At 31.3% G+C, this 21,684-nt stretch overlaps 1 protein-coding gene and 2 long non-coding RNA genes across 3 annotated transcripts in view; 2 read left to right on the forward strand and 1 right to left on the reverse strand.

Annotated features, from left to right (window-relative positions):
- Positions 1–2,891, forward strand: part of LOC100258074 (rust resistance kinase Lr10-like) — a 3,173-nt gene extending 282 nt beyond the window's left edge. The window contains exons 2-3 of the mRNA XM_002262763.5: positions 1,398–1,424; positions 1,537–2,891. Of these exons, the coding sequence (XP_002262799.3) occupies positions 1,398–1,424; positions 1,537–2,651 (1,142 nt within the window). The 3' untranslated portion in view covers positions 2,652–2,891. The remainder of the gene's footprint in view (positions 1–1,397; positions 1,425–1,536) is intronic.
- Positions 2,892–5,933: 3,042 nt separating this feature from the next.
- On the reverse strand, positions 5,934–9,307 carry LOC132252685 (uncharacterized). Its single transcript, XR_009464441.1, has 2 exons — positions 9,183–9,307; positions 5,934–7,803 (listed from the first exon to the last, which is right to left on the reverse strand). It is a non-coding gene; the product is annotated as an uncharacterized LOC132252685 (long non-coding RNA).
- Positions 9,308–14,854: 5,547 nt separating this feature from the next.
- LOC132255274 (uncharacterized) lies at positions 14,855–20,803 on the forward strand. The gene is made up of 2 exons (XR_009467948.1): positions 14,855–15,694; positions 20,512–20,803. It is a non-coding gene; the product is annotated as an uncharacterized LOC132255274 (long non-coding RNA).
- The last annotated feature ends 881 nt before the right edge of the window (positions 20,804–21,684 follow it).

A 21,684-nucleotide genomic window follows, 5' to 3' on the forward strand; every position in this document is an offset into this window, starting at 1 on the left:
TTCATTCCCGCCTCATATCCTCTACAATGATCTAATAAACAAATACTCCATTTTGGAATTAAAAAGCCATTGCAAAGGATATGAGCTGATAAATTCTACTGATCGAGTTTCTAAGCTATGGAAAGTAGAACTAAAATCTTGGATGGAATTTACTTTTTATTGGGATTCTGAAAGTCTGAAAGATAAAAAATAAAAAATAAAAAAAGGAAAAAAGATCAATTTGATTACAACCAATCGAAGTACTATATGTTTACTTACTATTTACATGAGGATTTTTTTAAAGTTCTAATCATTTTGCCTCTTTCACCAAAATATTTTTGTCTATATTAGGTCATAATTTGAAATAATAATTAATTAGTGAAAATAATTTTATACATTTTTAAATTATTGTCTTTATGCAAAAATGGTAACAAGAGTAAAGAAATTATCAATCATGAATTTTTGGGCTAAAGTTTTATATTGTTTCTTTTCTTTCTTCAAATTTTTAGAGCCCTGAAAAGTTATAAGGAAATAATTGGACAAAGAGCTAAATGTTTATTTTGGAGTTAATTTTTTGAAAAATTAAAGAAATATAACAACAATGTTAAAAGTTCTTTTGTAATGGAATCTTTTCTAACTACTTATGATAAGTACATTTTTTTTTCGTTTCTCCATACTTTTCCAAGGATGTGAATGTAAAAATGCAAAGTAATATAATTGATATTCAAGTATTCATTTTGGATTTTGGAGATGTTTAAGGAACTAAAAGAAAATTACTAAAGATTGTTTAAAATAGATGATTTTCTCATTTATTGTTTCATATCCAAGTAGAGAATACTAACCTCCCAGGTAATCCATCTTTGTTGCAACTCCCAATAATCATAGTTGTGTGAAAAATTTCATAAATATCATTTTCCTAATTTTAATGGGTATCCACATGCATGGATACCTTTGCCCTCTTATCTAACATGAGAAGTTATATGTTAATGGTCAATCAAATTGCCAAGTGTCAATTCACCAATTGGAATCTCACTATATATAATGTCATAGGATAAGGATAGAGATTTGTTTGAGATAGAGTTTTATTTTTATTTTAGTTTTTGTAATAAAATAGGGTGAATTAGTGTTGAGGGCTTCATTATGACAGTAGGTTATTATGAAACATAATAGTCTAACTAAGATGCATAATAAAGATTAGAAGGGTAAGTTTTAACTACAAGTTGGAATGGAGTCACCAGTAGAATTGGTACTAGCTAAAAAATGAACATGTAGAGTACAAGAAAGAGACCCAAAAAGATAGGGTTGAAGCCTAGAATAAAATTAAATTAAAATCATATCATATGCATGTAATTTAGCATGATTTTGTTAATTCCAAGAGCACAACAAGCTAATTATTATTATTTTTTAATATTTTACAGGTGTATCAAAGCAAACAATGGTAACAGGTAATATTTTATTTATGCATTTTTATTATAGAAATAAGGATTCTTAACTTGGTTATTCTATCTATTTATTTAAATAAAAAAAGTTTAAGTTTTCTTTTTTTTATGTACGCAGGCACAATCTTTGATTTCTTTCTACTTATGTTAGTAATTGCTATGTTTTATCGTCTCTATAGCTCAAATAAATCAGAAAGAGAGAATAGAATAAAGGTTAAAAGGTTTCTGGAATACTATGAAGCTCTCAAGCCCTCAAGATACTCCTATGCTGATATTAAAAGGATTAGAAATCAATTCAAAGATACATTAGGCCAAGAAGGTTATGGAACCGTGTACAAGGGAAAGCTTTCAAATGAAGTTTTTGTTGCAGTAAAAATCCTTAATAATTCTCAGGGAAATGGGGAAGAGTTCATTAATGAAGTGGCAACAATGGGTACAATCCACCATGTTAATATAGTTCGCTTAGTTGGATTTTGTGCTGATAGATTTAAACGAGCTCTAATTTATGAGTACTTACCAAATGAGTCATTAGAGAAGTTCATATTTTCAAGAGTTGTTAAGAACTATTCACTTAGTTGGAAGAAACTTCAAGAAATTGCTATAGGTATAGCGAAAGGAATTGAGTATCTTCATCAAGGTTGTGATCAAAGAATCCTCCATTTTGATATCAAACCTCATAATATTTTACTTGATCACAATTTTAATCCAAAGATTTCTGACTTTGGTTTAGCCAAATTGTGCTCTAAGGAACAAAGTGCAGTTTCTATGACAGTTGCAAGGGGAACAATAGGCTACATTGCTCCAGAAGTGTTGTCTAGGAATTTTGGGAATGTGTCTTATAAGTCAGATGTTTATAGTTTTGGAATGTTGTTACTTGAAATGGTTGGAGAGAGGAAGAACATTGATGTTAGTGTGGAGAGTACTAGCCAAGTATACTTCCCAGAATGGATTTATAATCATTTGGATATAGGGGAAGAATTGTATATTCGGATTGAAGAAAAAGGAGATGTTGAGATTGCAAAGAAATTAGCAATTGTGGGACTCTCATGTATTCAATGGTATCCAATGGATCGACCTTCCATGAAAATTGTAGTTCAAATGTTGGAAGGAAAAGGAGGCAAGTTAACCATACCTCCTAATCCTTTTGCTTCAACAACTCCAACAAAGACAAACTTGAGCAAGCCAAGAAGTGCTTTTCAACAAGAGTTGGCAATCATTTCAGAAGTAGAGTAAAATAATTGTCTATATGTTCAAATTATCATGAATGTGTAAATTTGATACAAATTCATATTGTAGTTGTTCATCATCATAGCATTTTTATTTATATTTCTGTTAATTGAACAAATGATTGTACACAATCATTATACCAATTGCTCATTTGATGTTAGATTCTAGAAGTTCTTGTTCCCATGTAATGTATTTCTCATGTATGATAATTTAATGAATATGTCCAAGAATATTCTCACAACCCAATTTATAGTTTAGCTACACAACTCTAGAGATTACCTTTCAATCAAGTAAGAGTAACTAATGTCCATCACATTCAAGATAGAGAGTATTGCACAAAATAGCAATAGAATAGATATAGGGAACTTGAAAATAAGAGTCTCATCCACTATGCCTATATAGAGTTTCTTTTGTTTTTTCTTTTTTTTTTCTTTTTTGCCTTTACCACTTTTTTATTGGATTGAGAAGTAACACGAATTAGTTATGTATTGACTAAATTAAGTTGCTCCTTGAGCTAGATCATATTACCCAATAACTCGATAAAGTATATAATCTTTTGCTTTGCACTAAGAAGCAAGCAAGAGTTTTCAAATAAAAACTTGGCCTTTAATTTATGACTACAATTTTTAAAAAATTAAGCTTAATTCTCTACCATCCTTTCCTTACAAACCAAGTGGCTTTACCTTTAGAAAGGTCTCATACGGATGCATTACCAAAGACAAAATTCATTAATATTGAAATTTTTGGGGAGGGTTGGTCATCTCCTTACGCCTATCACATTTCTAATGCGAATGGATTATCCTCGGAAGGCAAAGGATCAACCTCTTTTTAATGCTAAGAAAATTTATTTAGTGGTTATTTAAAATGAGATATTTAGCCAATACAAATTACGAATGGATCATGTGTACAGTAGACCATGAAAAATATTAAATTGTGGGAGAAATTAACCAATGAGAAGATAAAAAAAATGGACTCTAATAATAATAATAATAATAATAATAATAATAATAATAATAATAATGGACTCAAACTCTTTCAATATATGGTATATATTGTTTAACCCAAACAATAAAAAGTCCAGTGGCTTAGGACGTTGATGCAAACAAGCTTGTCTTAGCCGAGGGGTTTGAGGGTTCCTCCATGTGTTTAAGATCAATTGCATTTAGGCCAGAACATCAAATCAATGGAACAATCTACTCTATTTGATTGGGCCAAGCCCAATGGAAGGTCCATAGGCGGAGCTTGGATCATGTGCTACTCAGGCTGGGTTGGGCTTGATACGGAGTTTGATACCAACTTTCTATTAGTATACGGGACATAATTTGATCATGGCAGCCCAATAAGATATTTATTTTCCTTATTTTGTGCTTTTATAATTTTTTTTTAATGTTTATAGTAATTAATTATACTATAATCATATCAATCATTATAACTATTTTTGTTATTAAATTTTTTTCCCACTATTTCAGTATTTCTAATTTTATTTGATAAATTAATTCTTCTTTATCATCTATAAAATCTTTACTTAAACTTATTTTATTATAAGTTTATTTATCTATTTTTCTTCCTGTTTATTCTTTAAAAAAAATTACTTGGAGATATACCAAACAAAACATACACTTCTTCAATGAAAAAGTGACACAAAATTAAAATATAAATTCTAAAGAATTAAACTAAATTAAAATAAACTTAGAAAAAAATAATTGATACCAATGACTAATAGTTAAACCACTTAGATAATTTTTTGATAAATTTTATTTTATTTAGCTATTAAAATAAAATGAGAGTTTATCCCTTATTCTTTGATAATATATGAAAAATTATTTATATAATAATGAAAAAAACTTTGGGACATTTTCTTAGTTCTTTTGAAAAAAATTATTGAAAATTATTAAGGTAATAATGAAAACTATAAATTATCATATTTTTTTTTTCTTCTTCTTCTTCTTCTTTACGCTGCTGCAAGTTCCTATCTTCATATCCAATAAGTCAATTCTTTTGAAGGTTTTTCCTTGCATTTGACACACTTTAAATTCTTTTGCAATGATCAATGTGGAATGGGCTAGATATGGGAAGAGGTCATGACTTTCTCAACTAAGCTTCATCTTTATGGAAAAGTAGGTAATGTATTTCCTGAAAGGGAGAATGAAATTTTTTTGGTTGTCTTTCTTCACTTACCATAAAGGCCACCAAATTGAAAAATGAAGCACTATCTTTGATGATGGGTCATATTGAGGCCTTTTTTAAATGTAAAGCTTTGTAGGAAAAGGATAGTGGGGAATTAAGTTAAATTTATCAAAAATTATATTCAAAGCTTAAATCCCGATCTTCCTATAATCAAATAATGTTTAAGGAAAACAATTTTCTTATATTTGATTTCATTATAAAAAAATATATGAAGAAAATCAAATATAATTAAAATTAATTTAAAAATTATTATATAATTTTAAGTTATTTAATCATTACATAAAAAAAAATATGTAAAATTAATTTGAAGTAACACATAAATAGAATTCATTAACTTTAAATCTATTTTTTTTTCTTCATTTTTTTTTCATCTCTTCTCTCAATTTTTCTAAGAAATTAATTTCCCCTATTTCCCCATCATTTATTTTCTAAAACAAATCAACTGAAAAAGGTTTTCATCAATGAAAAACTCCTAACCATTTCCATACACTCTCCACCCCTCCTACCCTTTTTGTATCTCTGCATGAGGTACGACATACACGAGCAGGAAAGATAGCTCAATATTCAGACGTTATTCCCTTAAAAAATGCACTAAAACCATGATGTGGAGGTTGAGACACTCTTGCCAGTATTTAAAAATGCTTAATATTTCTGTATTGGAACCTTTGTGGGCCTTCATGTCTCTATAGTTACGCCAGCAAAAAGTAAAATAATATATTCACACCAAAAATGATCACACCAATTTGTTAATGAAACTTTCAAATAAAATATTTTATATGAAAAATTATTTAAAATCTTGAATGACTTAATTTTTCTATCAAAATGCAATAAAAATACTTTAATAAAATTAATAATTTTATAGGGTATTTTTAATTTTTTTAATAAATTAATATAAATATATTATAGGAATCTATGATAATTTTAAATCATTTGAATTTGATAATTTGACCACATAAGGTTTTACCGGTTCATTCTTTTTATATAAGGGGATCCTTTAGGTTGTCTTATCTCCAATGATGACCTAGGTAGTGTACCACATGGAGACATAAAAACAAAATGAGAGATCCAATGGAGGGGCTTGGGAAAAATATTACATGTTAGTGCCTCAAGACAATACTACATTATATATTGGACCTTGCAGGAGGAGTTACAGCCCATGCATACATCTATGCCAAATTACAAACATATGATATCACAAGAGAGAATGCAAGTAGGTAAAATGCTACATATCCATGGAATTGTGCAAGGAAATTGATGCTCCTATTGGATTGTTGATATGATCCTCAATTTAGATTTCTTCATAATATAGAGTAGGCTTAGGAGGCATTTCTAACAACTCAACCTTTCCTTCCAACATCTCCAAGGCTTTGCTCATTGAAGGGGAGTCTATCGACTTCATCTATATACACCATAGTGCAACTATAACCATTTTCTTTACAAACTTATTTTCATCTTCAGTAGCATCTTCCAAGTCTATATTCTCTCCTTGATCATATTTGTCGTAAATCCATGATGGAAAATATATTTGACTCGAGTGCTCTGCATTTGCATTCACATTCTTTTTTCTTCCTACCATTTCCAACAATAACATTCCAAAACTATAAATATCATCTTAATTTGTATGAGACACCTCCAATGTTTTTATAGAACAATTCTGGAGCAATATATCCCAATGTTCCTCGTGCAGCAGTGAGAGATACTATACTTTCATTTGTCGAATACAATTTGGCAAAACCAAAATCTGAAACTTTTGGTGTAAAGTTTTCATTAAGAAGAATATTGTGTGGCTTGATATCAAAATGTAGAATTTGCATATCACAATCTTGATGTAAGTATTTAATCCCACGCCCCACTCCAAGTGCAATCTTATACAACCTTTCCAAGCTCAAAAGAGTGTTATTTTCTTCTTTAAGAAAAATAAACTTATCAAGAGAGCCATTGGGCATGTAATCATATATAAGTGCCCATTTTGATCCTTGTACACAAAATCCAACAAGTCTCACCATATTAACATGATGAATCCTTCCTATTGTAGCAACTTCATTGATGAAATCTTGTCCATTAGCTTTTGACATCATCAACACTTTTACAGCTACAATGCGACCACTTCGAAGTTTTCTTTTATATATAGAGTCAAAGCCTCCTTGACCTAATTTATTCGCAAAGTTATAAGTCATCTTCTTTATATCTGAATATGAGTACTTGATAGGTTGAAGATTTTTGTGACTCCGTAGGAATTCTTCAATGCTATCATATGATTATAGATGTCTCTTATGGAACTTGTAAACCAAATAGGCAAATAGGCACAATATCCTAAGTAGAGTTCTTCCTATGACTAAACACAAATCAATTGTCAAAGCAATGAATATTTTAAAAAAAGAAATAAGATATCACAAATAAAGTTAAATCCATCATATACAAGTGGTAGGAAAAATACATTCTACCTTCGTACCAAGTAAAAAAAGTGGTAGTGTTGTTAGAGAGCCAAGTGAAGCAACTACTTTAACAATCACTTAATTCACCTAAAACAGATTTTTCACCAAGCTTTTATAGCGTATTGTTGCTTGGGGAGCAATTTGATGCAATTACTAGTGGATTGAGTGGCAGAAAAAAATAATATGTTGTTGAATGCATAGGACTGGGGCCTTGGATAATAAGACCCCAATTTCAATTCAATTATTTTGACTTCTTTAGATGTTAGTGGAGTTGAATTACACTTAAATTAAGTTCATCCTAGTCAATATATAAAATCAATTTTGAAGCAGAATTTGAATTTACAAATTTAAAAATTGAATTCACATTCAAATTAATTTGTACGGTCAAACAAAGCAAATTTAATTTAGAGATCACTGAACATCCTTTGAATGAAAGAATTCCAAGAATTTTCATATCAACTCTTTATAATATTACTTCATGGAAAATTAGTAGTGGAATTTGGTAGCCTTACCAATAATACGCAGTAAGCAGCCTCCTAGCAAGGAAGAAATGCAGCAAATTAAAAAGTGGACCAGTATAAGTGAGCGAGACAAATAACAGTAAAGCACAAGTAACTTTTTATATGCATTTTGTCTATTAAATTTATTTTTTAGAAAATAAAATTTATTAATTAAACTTTATAAGAAAAAGTTATATTTATAAGGGTATGAAATTTAAAATTAATGATGATTTAGTATATTTATATATCAAGGAATAAAATTAATTCTTTGAAAATTATAAAGATTGGTAAATTCTTTCAAAAAATAAAAATAATTTTTAAAAACTATTGTATGATGTTTTGTAAAATAAAAATTTATTTGAGAATTTAAAATATTTTTAATGTTTTATAAATAAATTTTATCTATAATATTTTTATTTTTATTATTTTTTTATATTTATATAATTATTTTATAAAATGGTCCTAAAAAACAAGTGATGTTTTTAAAAAATATCTTAGGACTTATTTGATAACTATTTTTTAGAATAATTTCTATACTTTTAAACAAAATATTAAAAAAAAAAAATCATATTTGACAACAAAAAATTATTTCATGTTTTATGTTCTTAGGAGGTAATTTTAGATAATATTTTTTTAATTATTTTCTATTATTTATTTATGACTGTTTTAAAAAATAATTATATAAATATGTGAAATAATTAAAAGAAATATTATACATAAAAATTATTTTTAAAACATAATTAAAAATATTTTAAATTTTTAAACAAATTTTTATTCTATAAAAATTAAAAAATAATTTTAAAAAACGTTCCCTTATTTTTTTTAGTTCTAAAAAGGGAATTGTTTTTTTTCTCAACTCCTTATCAAACTTTCTTTTTTTTTTTTTTTTTTTTTTTGTGTGTTTTTTATTGTCAAAATCAAAAACGTTTTAAACATATTTCAAGTCCGATAGTACAACACGTGTCGATGGATAACAAAGTGGGTAAGATAAGATGGTTATATTGTGATGTGACACAAAGATTCCCCTCTCTAAAAGCGCGTGATTTGTATATCGTGCAAATCTAATTTACTGTTATTTGGATAACCAAACAGCACCAGTGCACTACCATCATGAAGAGAGACATTTGTAAGCATGGTATCTTTGCTTACAAATATACCACATTTTGTTTACTATGTTATCTCTCTCACTCTCTTTGCTGCCAAAAATCCGAAAAAAAAAAATCAAATAATTAAAAAATTCAAGCCAAAGTGTATTATAAGTTACAGGTAAAATGCAAATTTCAGTATTCTCGAACCCTGGATGATGAAAATTTTGCGATTCAAAATTTTCTTTCATTTTCTCAGCACCCAAACGATTGCATATAACGCAGAAATCGATTGACTGATTGAATTGGGAAAATAAATTGGAACAGTACCTTGAACCGAGAGATCGACCGATACGCGGCGTGAGACGCAGCGTTTGGAGAAGGGGACGATTGAGTGCTGAAACGCAGAGCCCTGGACAAGTGACAAATGCCGATCGGACTGGGACTACGTTCATTGGGGAAGTTATGGGCTCCATGGGGCGGCCTAATTTTGAACATTTGGGCTGAAACTGGGCTGATTTCTAACTCGAATTGTTAGAGGCTGCACATGGGCCGGTCCAATTTTCAATCAATGCTCCGGTTTCGATTTCACAAATTTAATAAATACTTTAATTTTAAAATTTTATATAATCTATATTTAAATTATTTATTGATTCAATATTTTTTATATTAATGTTAAACTATATGATAATTTTCGTTTTAATAAAGACAATTAATTTTTTTATGATAATTCTAGAATAATCTTTACATATTAAATATTTATCATAAATAGATGGTTTATAAAAAATTTAACAAGCACAAAATAATCATCTTTATTTTTATTTTGCTACATCTTACATGATGCATTGCTATTACGTGTCGAAGGAAAGGAAAAAAGACTTGCAGTTAGAAATTCAACAATTGTATGATATTAATAAGCAAAAAGTAATCAAACAAAAGGAGGGTTATTTTGAAGAAATTATTTCAAACAAAAATATTTGACGTAATTATTCTAAATTATGTCATTTTGAGGTAATAAAATAAGGGAACATTTTTGAAAATTATTTTTTAATTTTTATAGAATAAAAATTTGTTTAAAAATTTAAAATATTTTTAATTATGTTTTAAAAATAATTTTTATATATAATATTTTTTTTAATTATTTCACATATTTATATAATTATTTTTTAAAACAGTCATAAATAAATAATAGAAAATAATTAAAAAATATTATCTAAAATTACCTCCTAAGAACATAAAACATGAAATAATTTATAAATGAATTTTTTCAAATCTAATTATAAATATAAAGTAGGTGAGAAACCGTGCAAATTAAAAAATTAAAATAATAATAATAATAATGCTTTAATTATTAGAATTTAGTTCCTAATAAATCAACACATTTTAAAGTATTCCACCGGTGAAGAGAAAACCATCCTTTTCCTAAACGCGACATTTTCAACAAGCGGTATATACTATGATACTACTTGAAAATAAACCAAATTCACAACCTTGACAAAGTTTAAATCAAAAGGCACATAGGTTCCCCCTTTCGTGAAAGGAGTCCATTTGCTTATTGGGCCTAGAATCATAGCCAACTGGGCCAAGGAAGCAATTCTAGCCATCAACACAAACCTATCTGGGCTTGCTATATTATAGCAAGTTATCTGGACCCAATTAATGGGAGAGCCCAAATGGGTCTTTATTGCATGTCGTACTTACTCTTGAGAAGTTGTTTAAGAACCACCATCAGATCTTCAGACATCATTTTTCCATGTTCGGACAGATTTGTGCAGAAATTTTAAAAACACTATAAAGAATATTATAGTGATCACTTTTATATTTATATTTCGATTTTATTTAAGTTTGAAGTCCACCAGGTCATTTGCACAAGAAAGATGATTACAAGTAGTGTACTTGGGACTGACATTATAATTAAATATGGATATAATTTTATTTTCCAACATGCTTCTTTCCCATGAATTTATTTATTTATTTTTTTAAGTTGATACCACTAGGACTGACATTATAATTAAATGTAAGAAATATGTCCAACATGAATATAGTGATTATTTTTTGTAATCAACAACCTTGAATATAGTAAATGTTTTGTTTTTCTACATCGATACGTACGTAAATATTAGTCTAACAAAATAAATAATTTATTTTTTATTCTAAAAAATTGACAAATAAATAAACATGTCACATGGTGTTGTCATTGTTTTCTCTTGGGGTAGGTAGCTAACATGATATTTTGTTAATTGTGATTTGCGATTAGCAGAGTAGGTAACATAATATTTTATCTCCTAAAGTATGAATACAATTTTGTAAGATGACGTATTTTTCTATGCAAATATTTTCTTGCTAGAGACAAACTACTTTTCATAGTTTTCCCTTTGGAATTTACTTCAGAAAATAAAATAAAAAATAATAAGAATTTACTTCACAAATCAGAAGATGTATGATGCCTCATTAGCATTAAGCAAACTCCTCCCTGCATCTTGTTTTCTTACTTTTAGGTTCTCCCTTCCGACTCCATTTTCCCTACTCCTTGTTGAACAGACCCAATTTTCAGTTTCTTATGATGATGTCTCTAGAATTGGAATGCAATATTATGTCGACCCATAGGCTAGCTTGGATTTAGCCTAGCCTAGCACGTTTGAGACCCAGCATCAAAGCCCAATGGGGTTGAGGAAGCAATTCTAGGCCCAACGCAAAGCTATTTGGGTTATAGCTTTTTGTTTATATGAATTGCTATTATTACTATGTCTATTTGTGTAATTAGAGATTTTGTGCGTGAGATTGATGAAGACTTGATCATTGTTGATATTGGAATATTAATTGAATTTATAGATAAAATAGAAATTTAATGTTGGGGATAATTACTTAGAGCACCTGTTCATTCTTCTCTAGGTAGTTCCATATATTGAGTAAAAATTAAAATATCTGAAATTAGATAAATATTGGTTGTTGTAATCTATGCACAAAAATAAAAAGTATTTTTAGTAATTTTGTTTAATTTTAGATAAATTTTGATAATTAATGTTTTTATATTTACAAATGATATTTATATTAACTCAAGAAAAAAGAACAAAATACAATACCAATGACTATGAATGTTAATTTCTTATTTTAAACTTAAAAATAATTAAAAAGACAACTTAACACTGCAACATTAAGTTATTGGAGAAATACTCAATTTCAAAAAATAGCTTTCAAACAAGTTTTTCATTTTTCTTGTTTTATAAAAAGAAAAATAGGGTAGTAGAGCATATGAATGGAATTTTCTCAGAAAAAGTTCCATGTATGTTGTCAAATGGTAAATTGAGCAAAAAAAAAAAAAACATTATAAATTCCCGCATCATTATGGCTGAGGGAGGAATGGATCGCTACTATAAAAGCTCATATAGTTGGGGAACGAATGGGTTGCTACTATAAAACCTCTTATAGCAATGTATGGCCCAATAGGCACAACCACATGGGCTGGGTTGCTGCTATAAAAGCTCTTATAGCAATATATGGCCCAATAGGCACAATCACATGGGCTTGTCCGCGACCATAGAGCCACTATATAAGCACTATCTCTCCTACCCAATTTAGACTGCTGAACCCACTGAGAGCCATGTCTTTTATCGTTCACTCTTCTTAGCCACCATTAGAGACATTGAACTCTTCTCCCAAAGCCATAATACCCATCCTCATCACTGTATATTTCTCCGACTAGATTCTTGTCGTCACTGACATCCTCATCACTGAGGGGGCTTAGATCAATGACCAACTCGCTCAACGACCAATTTCTTTAGCCACTTCACCGCCCACATCTTCCAGTTATTCTTTCGATTCCTTCCACGGCTTCACACTCTGTTATTCCTTTCTTTCTTTCTTTGATTTCAAATTGGGTTTCTTTTCATCACTTTTATTTCCTCCCATCTCTCTTTTTCTGGTTAGGGTTAGGGTTAGGGTTTGTGTTTGGATTCCCTGGTATATATTTACTAATTATTATGAGCATCGATCCCTCACCATACTTTCACATACCTCATCTCTGCACTCTTATTCTTCTTTCCATTTTCATGTGCATCCAAGCTTAGCTTGGAAGCAATGATTTCTCGTGTCCCTTCTCTTTTGTGTTTTTTTGTCTTCCGTGCAAAAGATGAAGTTGAAAATTTTAGTGATATGAAATTCGATGCAGTCTGCTATTATCATAGTGCCTTGTTTACACCTAATGAAATCAAAGGCTATGGAAGCTTTGGATGGCGCAAAGCTCTTCATTTTGCACCCTAATTAGGATGCTACACCTTGACTCATCTTAATCTTGTTTCCATTTTTTTTCATTTTATTTATCCATTTATTTATTTTTTATTTTGAATCCATCAAAGTAGTAACCCCCGTAGACTACTTCTTTTTCTTCATGTAAACACTAAGAAGTATTTTGTCAAAAATTTGAAAATTCAGATGTTGAAAATCTGTCATTTCACTATATTTATCTCATTCAGGAGAAACATTTGATAGGTTTTGGGGTTTATGCAATTTTGAAGGAGGGAAAAGGCTTCCTAATTTACCTCCCTCAATTTTCATTTCTTAGGATTCAAGTGGTAATCTTAGATGGACTTCAACATCTGTTTTTCACCAACCATTCTTTTACTTCTATACAAATCTTGTTATCTCATGTATGGGGCAAATGCAATTTTGTGATTTTCTAACTTCTTAAAAATCAGGAATTGACTTTTTAGGCTCATTTTTACATTTTAAATTCAGTTGATTGACATAAGCTTGATATTTGTTCTTTGAGTGGAAATTCTGATGCTTATAGGAGAGACACTTTACTAATTTTATCTACTAGGTTGAAGGCATTTGCTTTTTCTTCCTGCCAATTTACTAATTATCAAATTCCTTTTCTTTCTAGTTCATTTTTCCCTTTCCCTTCTGTTTTCATTTGAGGCCACCATATCTCAGGCAATTCACATCCGGAGAGAGTTAGCTCCAACCAAATTGGCAAGAGATTTAGCTACAGATCAAGATATAATAGCCAAGATTGGCTTATAAATATCTGAGAATGAAAATCTTACCATTCTTTCATTCTCTTTTATTGAGCACCTCTTTTCCTTAATGTAGAATATTTGAAACTCAATGGTACAAAGTAGGAATGGCAATGGGGCGGGTTCGGGACGGGTCGCCCCATCCCAACTCCGCCCCGTTTATTTAAAATAAATCCCATCCCCGTTCCATTTAAAAACTTAAACGGGGCGGGGCGGGGCGGGGCGGGGCGAGGCGGGTACAATAAATTCCTATACCCGCCCCACCCGCCCCGTTTAACTTTTTTTTTTTTTGAATTCACCATTGAAACCGGCGAGACAGGGCTTACTGACGCAGTGCCGCCGCGATAAGGTCTCTGTGGGTAAAGCCAACCACCACCCCTCCTTCGTGTACTGCCGCAGCACCGCCACAATCAGATCTCTATGGGTAACGTTGCTGCCCCTCCTTTGCTTACTGTTGCAGTGCCGCCGCGATCAGATCTCCATGGGTAACGCCAGTCGCCGCCCCTCCTTCGCGTACTGTCGTAGTGCCGCTGTGATCATATCTCCATGGGTAACTCCAGCCGCCGCCCCTCCTTCGCGTACTGCCGCAGTGCCGCCGCGATCAGATCTCCGATTGTTGAATCTGACGACATCACAACCTGGACTGGCCAGCTTCCCCTTCTGGTGCTTCTCTTCGTGTCCTCTCCGGTGAGTCTTGGAAGTGGAGAAGAAGCTCTTTGGTTTCCGGCGACAAGAAGCTGCCATACCCAGAACAGTAGAAGAGTTCAAGGGCAAAAGTGTGATGGAGGATTGCCCCACCCCGCCCCGCCCCGCTCCGGGTTTTTTAAACCATTCCCAAACCCGTCCCAAACCCGTTTAATAAAATTTAATTTTGTCCCATTAGGGGCGGGGCGGGGTGGGTACCCGAAAAAACCCGCCCCATTGCCATCCCTAGTACAAAGAGATATAAAATTTAGAAGCAGTTTTATATTTCACATATGTCATAGAGGTATAATTGAAAGACCAATTGAAAGAATCAAACTTGGGATCTTAGGTGTTAAGTTATATGTTATAACATGTCTAACAGGTCTAATCTGCCTAATTTGGCAAATCAGATGTCAGCAAGATGAGGGTTAGCTTAGGAGGTCCCACAACACAAGGTAAGCCACTTGTGAGATTAAGCAGTCTGATTAGGAATACAATGTTTGGCTTCACAAGTCAATACAAGGCAAAATTAAAACAGTAATAATTTGATTTTAACCAAAATTGATGTCTTAACCACCATGTTTCCTTTCTAAATGAATTAAGATGGTTCAATTTGAATGGAACCTAATTAATTGGGAGATTCAAATAAGGTCACTTGCTGTTAGAAATCGTTGCGAAGAGGAACTAACACAAACTTTTGATCAAACTTTGCCCTGCATCATGTTTGGCCCTTGAAGCCATATTTCACCAAATTGATTTAGTGGAAGAGGCTTCAATGTATCCATAGTAACTATTTGGGATTCATCATTTTTCTTTTGGTTGATCATTCTCTTTTTTGCTTTCTTTTTTTCTTTGTTCATTTTTGGTTTTCAAGTTCTAGATCATTTAATCAAAGAAACGATATTAATTTTTTTTTTTTTACTTTTACTTTAATGTACCTTTATTTTTGGGTACTAGGAGTCTTGTCTAGTGTGTTTTTTGTTTTTCGTTTTTTTACTCTACATAATGTGGTGTAAATCCTAGTTTCCTTTTACTCAGAAAGCTCAAAGCAAGGAGGAATAAAGCGATGGTAAGACATAAGAAATGGGTGCTCACCATGAATTTGTTTGTGTAGAAGAGTTTCAATGAAGAGAAGTGATGCAGGTACCCCATTCATATTAAAAGAATACAAGAAGCTAATAAGTTTATTATGTTTTACGAGTGCTCCAATAGATCAGATGGTGCTTATAGGTGATATCCTATTCACCTATATTCATCTTCTTTTCAACTATGAGGGTGACATCATCATGATTCTTAGTTAATTTTCTTCTTCTTTTTCATCTGCTTATGCAGAAGTAACCCTTTGCACATAATTTTGTACAAAAACTATATCATATTTCATTAATATTTTATTCTACTTTATACCATCCATTAAATATGACATTAATTTACATAATTTCATTACTTGCATGTGTTTAACATTCATGATACATAATATTTGGCTGTTTCTCGAGATGATAGTACAAATTAAGAATCTTAAAGATTGAATTTTCTTGGCTACTTGAAGAAGCTGCCAAGACACCTTTACAAACAAGATCAAATAATATCTTATTTGGTCAAAAAAGTTATTTATTGTCTTCTTGAAATATATAACACACTTTTTCAGAGAAATCTATAATTGAAAAGTTCATAACTTCTTTCCTTCATCACATTTCTTAGTAAGGAGTCAAAGTCTTCCAAGGCAAGGACAAATATTCATTTATTGCTAAGAAAATTCACATGGTAGGGCATCGTTTGAAATGTTGGACACATGTACCTAGAAGAAAAGTGAGATATTGTGACATAGTTTTAATTGGGCCAACAAAATCCACAACCAAAACATATATATAGTATCATACTTGTATAAGTCGCAACAGATTAGAAATTTCTGCATCATTATGGCTGAGGGAGGAATAGATCGCTACTATAAAAGCTCATATAGCTGGGGAACGAATGGGTTGCTGCTATAAAAGCTCTTATAGCAATATATGGCCCAATAGGCACAACCACATGGGCTGGGTTGCTGCTATAAAAGCTCTTCTAGCAATATATGGCCTAATAGGCACAATCACATGGGCTTGTTCGCGACCATAGAGCCACTATATAAGCACTATCTCTCCTGCTCGGTTTAGACTGCTGGACCCACTGAGAGCCATGTCTTTTATCGTTCACTCTTCTTAGCCACCATTAGAGACCATTGAACTCTTCTCCCAAAGCCATAATACCCATCCTCATCACTGTATATTTCTCCGACTAGATTCTTGTCTTCACTGACATCCTCATCACTGAGGGGGCTTAGATCAATGACCAACTTGCTCAACGACCAATTTCTTTAGCCACTTCATCGCCCACATCTTCTAGGTATTCTTTTGATTCCTTCTACGGCTTCACACTCTATTATTCTTTTCTTTCTTTCTTTGATTTCAAATTGGGTTTCTTTTCATCACTTCTATTTCCTCCCATCTCTCTTTTTCTGGTTAGGGTTTGTGTTTGGATTCCCTGGTATATATTTACTAATTATTATGAGCATCAATCCCTCACCATACTTTCACATACCCCATCTCTACACTCTTATTCTTCTTTCCATTTTCATGTGCATCGAAGCTTAGCTTGGAAGCAATGATTGCTCCTGTCCCTTCTCTTTTGTGTTTTTTTGTCTTCCGTGCATAAGATGAAGTTGAAAATTTTAGTGATATGAAATTCAATGCAGTCTGCTATTATTATAGTGCCTTGTCTGCACCTCATGAAATCAAAGGCTATGAGCTTCGAATAGAGCAAAGCTCTTCCTAATTAGGATGCTACACTTTGACTCATCTTAATCTTGTTTCTTTTTTTTTTTTCATTTTATTTATCTATTTATTTATTTTTTATTTTGAATCCATCAAAGTAGTAACCCCCTTGGACTAATTTTGTTCTTCATGTAAACACTAAGAAGAAGGGGAAAAATGAATATTAAGTTTATCAAAATTAATGGGTATGGACTAAAAGCATTTTTTCAAAAATCTAAAAATTCTGATGTTGAAAATCATGTCATTTGATTATATTTATCTCATGTACAATTGCTATTCAGGAGAAACATTGGATAGGTTTTGGGGTTTATGCAATTTTGGAGGGAAAAGGCTTCCTAATTTACCTTAATTTTAATTTCTTAAATGGACTTCAACATCTGTTTTTCACCAACCATTCTTTTACTTCTATACAAATCCTGTTATCTCATGTATGGGGCAAATGCAATTTTGTGATTTTCTAACTTCTTAAAAATCAGGAATTGACTTTTTAGGCTCATTTTTACATTTTTAATTTAGCTGATTGACATAAGCTTGATATTTGTTCTTTGAGTGGAAATTCTTATGCTTATAGGAGAGACACTTTACTAATTTTATCTACTAGGTTGAATGCATTTTCTTTTTCTTCCTGCCAATTTCCTAATTATCAAATTCCTTTTCTTTCTGGTTGGTTTTTCCCTTTCCTTTCTGTTTTCATTTGAGGCCATCATATCTCAGGCAATTCACATCCCGAGAGAGTTAGCTCCAACCAAATTGGCAAGAGAGTTAGCTATAGATCAAGATATAATAACCAAGATTGGCTTATAAATATTCAAGAATGAAAATCTTATCATTATTTCATTCTCTTTTATTGAGCACCCATTTTCCTTAATGTGGAATATTTGAAACTCAATGGTACAAAGAGATACAAAATTCAGAAGCAGTTTTATATTTCACATATGTCATAGAGTTCTAATTGAAAGACCAATTGAAATAATCAAACTTTGGATCTTAGGTATTCAGTAATATGTTATAACAGGTCTGACTGGTCTAATTTGCCTAATTTGGCAAATCAGATGTTAGCAAGATGAGGGTTAGCTTAGGAGTCCCACAACACAAGGCAAGCCACTTGTGAGATTAAGCAGTTTGATTAGGAATACATTGTTTGGCTTCACAAGTTAATACAAGGCAAAATTAAAACATTAATAATTTGATTTTAACCAAAATTGATGTCTTAACCACCATGTTTCCTTTCTAAATGAATTAAGATGGTTCGATTTGAATGGAACCTAATTAATTGGGAGATTCAGATAAGGTCACCTGTTGTTATAAATCGTTGCGAAGAGGAACTAACACAAGCTTTTGATCAAACTTTGTCCTGCATCATGTTTGCCCTCGAACCCATATTTCACCTAATTGATTTGGTGGAAGAGGCTTCAATGTATCCACACTAACTATTTGGGATTTTTTTTTTTTCTTTTGGTTGATCATTCTCTTTTTTGTTTTTTTTCTTTGTTTCTTTTTGGTTTTCAAGTTATAGATCATTTAATCAAAGACACAATAACCAAAAAAAATTTACTTTTACTTTAATGTACCTTCATTTTTGGGTGCTAGGAGTTTTGTCGAGTGTTTTTTTTTTTCTCCAGTTTTTCATGTTTTTTGGTTTTCTCAAAATATAATGTAACTTCAAAGTTCCATCAGAGAAAAAGTAAAAAAAATGCAATCCCCATCAAAGAAACAAAGATTCATTTAATGATTTCATCTTACTTGTCCTTCTAGCCATATATCTGAAAGGGGTTTACTATTAAGCTTCTTGTTTAGCTATTTGCTAACATTAGCCATCCTCTTCATCCATTGACTACCCTATGTATCAATAATTTAAAAAACTCTCTTTTCAATGCTTCACTATGTTTCGCTATCATAAAAACAAGTTTATAGCCTAACTCTCCACATGATACAATGAGCTATAATTCATTGAATTCCAGTCTCCAAACGTTTTACTATCTTTTATGTCATGTTCATTTGATTTTTCTTTTTCATTCTTTGACTGGGTGGGGACAATAGGCATCTCTCTCATTTGGCCCCTGCATTTTGAAGATAAGGCATTTCCTTTTTCTTTCTTTGTGTGGATGCACCTTCTATGGCTAGGTTTCTCTTAAGTTGGATAAAAATCTAGTCCCCAGTAGGGCCAATATCATCCCTCCAATGGCATGTTTGCTTATTAGCAGGGTGGACAAAGTGAGACTTTGGCAAGACAACAGTAAAGAGAAAGCATAGAAAAGTTGAAACTTTGGAGTAGCTCCATTGTTATCTTGAAAAAAAAAAAGGAAACAACAAGATATTAATGATTTTTTTTTCTTCCTATTTTTCTTAGAAAATGTGATAGAAGTTTGATAAACTTAATAATTAATAGTTTCTTATTTTCTTTCTGTAGAAAAGGTAACAACATAAAACTATTTCATAAGTTTTACCATTAAGTCTATATTTTATCATGCAGGGGATTAACCTTAAGCATGATAGATAACAAGTAAACCCTTGACCAAAACAATAGGATTGCAACTGGGGCTGCCATCTCTCTAACCTCATCATACAAAGTTGGACAATTTGATATCAGCTTATTGGTTTGGAAGAAACTTATTTATTTATTTATTTACTTTTTGTTCCTTTTTTTTTTTTTTCATTTTTGATATTGAATATGCTAGAGCTAAATGTGATTGCTATGAAAGTGAATTACTTACAATAAGCATAAGAAAATTTAAAAAATGAATTTGTTTATTAACTTAATCTATTCTATAGAGCAATTTTATCATGCAATGATTTTTCCTTTCTTTCTTTCTTTCTTTCTTTTGATCATTGTATGAATTATTACAATAATAATAGTAATAAATAACAAGTAATAGTTTTTATAGTATAAAGTTTTATGTGAAAAGAAATGCTTAAGAAATTAAGTTTTTTTCTAAGAAACAAATGAAAAAAAGAGTGAAATAGAAAATATTTTTTTTTCTTGTATTCACATAATTGAAGTATCCTAAAATGATAATTAAGCATATAGAGCATCTTCTTGAGTCAATTTTGGTCTTCAAATATTGAACTTGTGAATTTACTTGCGAGCTTTGTATTTAAACTGCCTTGAACTCAATGATTGGAATCTGAAATCTTGTGCAAATTTCCATGCAGGTATTAGTCTGATGCCTTTCTCTGAGGTTATGATCTTTCCAAAATCCCCCATGGTTAGATCATAAGTAGAATGAAAATTTTAGAGTCCTAAGTATGGCCTTTCTAAGGTTCTCTTTTAAAATACAAGTTAATAGGTTCATTATGTTGCATCACTAGTTTGGTATCTCTTAAATTCTATTTATTATTATGTCTGCATTCCATATTTTGACAAATTGAAAAATACCAGTAGACGTTGCTTTATATTTTTATTATAAAGCAACCAAATATTTTATTATACTAAAAACAATCTTTATATTTTGGTTTTTTAAATTAGGTGTTTATTACATGTTCCAGGCCTAAACAGTTCAGCAATTTATTCTTTAAAGATGGTTTGTACTTATAAGTAGCCATCCAAGTCAAATAATCAGCAAATTAAGCTTAAGGTGAAAATTTTCAAATTACGAAAATTTTACATTTATCAAAAGAAATGAAAAAAACCAAGTTCTTATGTGGAATGTTTATTTTTATTGATCTTAAAGGCTAAGTTCTTGGCCTGACTGCTAAAGAAGTTGTTAGACATGTCTAAGCAGGTGAAGTTTGAAACATTTAAAATAAATTAGAAGACTTGTAGAATGATAACTATTTGCTAGTGATAATAGTTGCAGCCTCAACCTTCTTTTGTTTCTGATATTAAGACAATTAGTTTTTTTTGGAAATGGAGTTTCCAAAAAATGGAGTTGGTGCTTTGCGGAAGAAAATGGGACTCTTTGGAAACAAATGATAAGTAGGAAGTATGTGGTAGAAGAAAGGGGGTGGTGTGGGGGTTTTGGAAGGAAATTAGGAAGGAATGACCTTTAATGAGGGGCAATTTCGTTTTCTCCATTGGGGATGGAAGAAGAGTGAGACTTTGGGAAGATAGGTGGTGCGACGACGACACTTTAAGCCGTTCCTTCCCTTCGTTGTTTGAGCTGACTGCTTCTAAAGAGGAGTGGGTGGCTGAGGTGTGGGTTGTTTCAGAGGAGGAGGGGGTTGGAATCCTCGCTTTTCTAGGCCGTTTAATGATTGAGAGATGGAGATGGTGGAGAGATGAATTTCAAAAAATAAAAAATGTGGAAGACTCTTGTCCTCCAAAGATAGTAGGCTTTGATGTTAGGTAAGCAACTATAAGGGAGTTTATTAAATAACTAGCCTCGA

Source organism: Vitis vinifera, chromosome 16 (assembly GCF_030704535.1).
Source record: "Vitis vinifera cultivar Pinot Noir 40024 chromosome 16, ASM3070453v1".
Taxonomy (NCBI): Eukaryota; Viridiplantae; Streptophyta; class Magnoliopsida; order Vitales; family Vitaceae; genus Vitis; species Vitis vinifera.